Source organism: Eumetopias jubatus, unplaced genomic scaffold (assembly GCF_037043125.1).
Source record: "Eumetopias jubatus isolate StellerSeaLion01/CBP00866 unplaced genomic scaffold, mEumJub1_p1.0 scaffold_14, whole genome shotgun sequence".
Lineage (NCBI taxonomy): Eukaryota > Metazoa > Chordata > Mammalia > Carnivora > Otariidae > Eumetopias > Eumetopias jubatus.
Window position 1 is genome coordinate 46,881,797 of NW_028274820.1, and position 4,471 is coordinate 46,886,267.

The 4,471-nt window shown below is 34.0% G+C and overlaps 1 protein-coding gene across 1 annotated transcript; it reads left to right on the forward strand.

The window, feature by feature from the left end:
* The first annotated feature begins 3,071 nt into the window (after positions 1-3,071).
* LOC114219791 (taste receptor type 2 member 2-like) lies at positions 3,072-3,986 on the forward strand. The gene has a single exon (XM_028117381.1). The coding sequence runs from the start codon at positions 3,072-3,074 to the stop codon at positions 3,984-3,986; it is 915 nt and encodes a 304-aa protein (XP_027973182.1).
* Positions 3,987-4,471: the final 485 nt, after the last annotated feature.

Sequence of the window (4,471 nt, forward strand, 5' to 3'; positions counted from 1 at the left end):
AATAAATTATAGTTAATAAATTATAGATACTGTTATTTCTCTTTAACAAATTTATTTTTAAGTAAAACTTTCAAAGATTATTTAATTAGAAAATCATCTCTCCGGGTGCCTGGGTGGCTCAGTGGTCAAGCGTCTGCCTTCAGCTCAGGTCATGATCCCAGGGTCCTGGGATCAAGCCCGGCATTGGGCTCCCTGCTCGGCGGGAAGTCTGCTTCTTCCTCTCCCACTCCCCCTGCTTGTGTTCTTGCTCTCACTGTCTCTCTCTCTGTCAAATAAATAAATAAAATCTTTAAAAAAAAAATCATCTCTCTCCATTTGGCCACTGCTTTTCACAGACCTCTAAACAATCCTATGAATTATTAACTTCAAGACTCTCTCACTCACCATTAACTTTCCCAAGATCTGAAAAAGAGCTCTTCACTAAAACTTTCTTCCAAAATGGATTCAATAAGGGCAAATGCAAAACAGTCTATATATGGCAGGAAAATCACAAATGCAAATACTAACCAGGTAAATTGTGGCTGAATGTCAATTATGCTTTTAGAATTGTTCTTGGAAAATTCAAGCTTTCTCTTCAATTAAGTGATGTATTTAGAGATGCAAATTAGACCTAGTTTCCAGGATTTCAGAACGAAATAAGTGCTGGGTAAATTTGGAAGAATTCCCTCTCTTTTATTTTTTGAAAGAGTTTGAGGATATTTTTTGAAACAGTTTGAGGATTTTTATTAATTTTTGTTTGAAAGTTTGGTGGAATTCCCTGATAAAGCCATCTCATCCTGGACTTTTGTTTGTTGGGGGGGTTTTGATTACTATTCCATTTCCTTGCTAGTTATCAGTCTGTTCCAGTTTTCTGTGTCATCATGATTCAGTGTCAGTAGGTTGTATATTTTTAGGAATTTATTCATTCTCTAGGTTGTCTAATTTGTTGGCATATAATTGTTCATAGTAGTCTCTTATGATCTTTTGCATTTCTGTCATATTAATGTAATATCTCTTTCTGATTTTATTTATTTGAGTCAGTCTAGCTAAAAGTTTAATTTTGCTTATCTTTTCAAAGAACTATTTCTTAGTTACATTGATCATTTCTATGATCTTTCTAATTTCTATTTTATTGATTTCTTCTCTAATCTTTTTATTTCCTTCCTCCTACTAGCTTTGGGCTTTATTTATTCTTTTATAGCTTCTTGAGTTGTAAAGTTAGAATGTTTATTTGGGAATTTTCTTGTTTCTTGAAGTAGACACTTGTCACTATGAATTCCCTTAGAACTGTTTTTGCTGCCTCCCAAAAATTTTGGTATACTTTTCCATTTTTGTTTCAAGGCTTTTTTTTAAATTTCTCTTTTGATTTCTTCTTTCACCCAGTGATTGTTCAGTAGCATGTTGTTTAATCTCCACATATTTGTAAATTTTTAATGTGCTTCGTGTAATCAAATTCTAATTTTATACCGTTGTGGCTGGAAAAAATGCTGATATGATTCCAATCCTCTTAAATTTATTAAAAAATGTTTTATCACCTAACATATGATCTATCATGGAAAATATTCCATGTACACTGAGAAAAATCTATATTCTGTTGCTTTTGGATAGAATGTTCTGTAAATATCTGTTAAGTCCATCTGGCCTAACATATCATTTAAGGCCAATGTTTTCTGATTGATTTTCTGTCTGGATGATCTATCCAATTGATGTAAATGGGGGTATTAAAGTTCCCTACTATTAATGTATTTCTATTTGTTCCTTTATGTTGCTAGCATTTGCCTTATATATTAAGTGCCCGATGTTGGGTGCATAAATATTTATAAATGTTATACCCTATTGTTGGTTTCAGTCTTCACCATTATGTAAAGCCCTTCTTTATCCCTTATTGCAGGCTTTGTTTTTAAGTCTATGTTGTCTAATATAAGTACAGCCAGTCCAGCTTTGTCTTGGCTCCATTTGCATGAAATATCTTTTTCTATCCCTTTCCTTTCAGTCTGTGTATGTCCTTCCACCTAACATATGTCTTTTGTAGGCAGTGTATAGATAAGTCTTATTTCTTATTAAAACTATTTCAACTGTCTTATTGAAAATATTTAATAGAATCATTATTTTCTTGCTGGGGTAAACACAGTATGAAAACAGATATTTAATAGTATTAGTAGTAGGTAACATTTTTTGAGTGTTTAGCATGACCCAGCCACTGAGCTAAGCAGTTTGAGCACCATATTTTATTTATGAAGTAATAATGATTTATTTACATTTAACGTGTGATATGCCTAAAGTTCAGTAAGGTTACGTGAACACCTCTTTGTAATAAGAGATGCAATAACCTTTTGAAATAATGCTCTTCAGCATGAGCATTAGATGATGGCAACATGAGAATTAGTTATGCTAGTTAAGCACTACTTCTATCACTGTAGTTTGCTGAAATTCAGGTCAGAATTCCACAAAGAAAACTTTAAAAATATGAGAGATCGTTTAGAGGAATGAAGGATTCTTCATCCCAGGAAATGATTTTCAAGTCTGGAGAAGAAATTACCTTTGTTGGGTTGGAGGAGTAGGGAGCGGGGTGGAGGAAATTTTTTAAAGTGTTTTGGAATTATTATTAAGGAAAAAAATGTACTGAGGAAAGAGTTACATCTGAAGTTGAATATTTGTGGCAATAATAAAAAATAGTTGTCTGTCCTGAGGATGTATCATTTGTCATTAGGAAAAAACAAAAGACAAAAAGGAAATAGTAGTAATCTAAATAAAATATATTTATAATCATATTTTTTGGCAAAGTTGAGTAAGAGTGAGAACTGATTAATGCCAATATGGCAATTTTCCCTAGGATGTAATTGGAAGACCTCACCATCATTCAAATCTTTGGATTTGCATCCCCACAGTTTCTTTTGAAAAGCACCAGATTTAAAAAGTAGTCCCTCTGATTTTCTTCCTTAGGGTAAAAGCCTACTGCAAGATTCTACTTATGATCCAGGAGTTGGAAGAAGATCAGCTTTCTCAGGGCTGTATGTGCTTTTCTGCAAGATCATCTGAAGGAGGTATTTAATACCATCCATAAGAAAAGGCTAGGATTCATGGTAGGAAACATGGCCTCCTCTTTGTCAGCTATTCCTCATGTTATCATCATGTCAGCAGAATTTATCACAGGGATTACAGTAAATGGATTTCTTATCATCGTCAACTGTAAAGAATTGATCAAAAGCAGAAAGCTAACACCAATGCAACTCCTTTTCATATGTATAGGGATGTCGAGATTTGGTCTGCTGATGGTGTTAATGGTACAAAGTTTTTTCTCTGTGTTCTTTCCATTCTTTTATAAGGTAAAAGTTTATGGTGCAACAATGTTGTTCTTTTGGATGTTTTTTAGCTCTGTCAGTCTCTGGTTTGCCACCTGCCTTTCTGCATTTTACTGCCTCAAGATATCAGGCTTCATTCAGTCCTATTTTCTTTGGCTGAAATTCAGGATCTCAAAGTTAATGTCTTGGCTGCTTCTGGGAAGCTTTCTGGCCTCCATGAGCACTGCAGCTCTGGGTATTGAGGCAGATTACCCTAAAAACATAGACAGTGATGATGTCCTCAAGAATGCCACACTGAAGAGGACTGGACCCAAGATAAGGCAAATTAATGAAGTGCTTCTTGTCAACTTGGCATTACTATTTCCTCTAGCCGTATTTGTGATGTGCCCTTTTATGTTATTCATTTCTCTCTACAAGCACACTCATCGGATGCAAAATGGATCTCATGGTGTTAGAAATGCCAGCACAGAAGCCCATATAAATGCATTAAAAACAGTGATAACATTCTTTTGCTTCTTTATTTCTTATTTTGCTGCCTTCATGGCAAATATGACATTCAGTGTTCCTTATGGAAGTCATTGTTTTTTTGTACTCAAGGACATAATGGCAGCATTTCCCTCTGGCCATTCAATTATAATCATCTTGAGTAATTCTAAATTCCAGCAATCTTTCAGGAGACTTCTCTGCCTCAAAAAGAATCAATGAAGAGGAGAAGCAATGCAAAACATTGTTTATTTCTTTGACATGGATTCAATGGACGATTGTTTTGTTTCTGGTTACCTATGTATTTTGTGTGCTCTCTTTCTGGCAATTTCCTTCTCATCTCCTACACCCAGGACATGCGAAGCACTAATTTTGATGTTGGATGGATAGGATATTTCTTTTTCCAGGGATAGTATACTTAAAAATATTATGATAGTAACACATTTAAATAATTAGTACTTGCAGTGGAATGCCAGTTGTGTTATAAATCAGGAAAAAAAATTTGTTTTCTGTCTTCTGAGATCATCGAGAATCTTCTGGTTTTGATGAGCAAAATCAGATTGATTTAGGCTAAGACTTGGAACAATATAATAAATTTGGTTATTTGAGTAAACATAACTATTTTTTCAAAGAGCATCATTAGTGTAATTATTGTTAGAATACAAATTATATGTTGAAAGTGTATGTATGTGCAGGCAATGTATTCA

Bases quoted from the DNA above. Each gene is read 5' to 3' on its own strand.
- LOC114219791 (XM_028117381.1), top strand. From the start codon at position 3,072: ATGGCCTCCTCTTTGTCAGCTATTCCTCATGTTATCATCATGTCAGCA.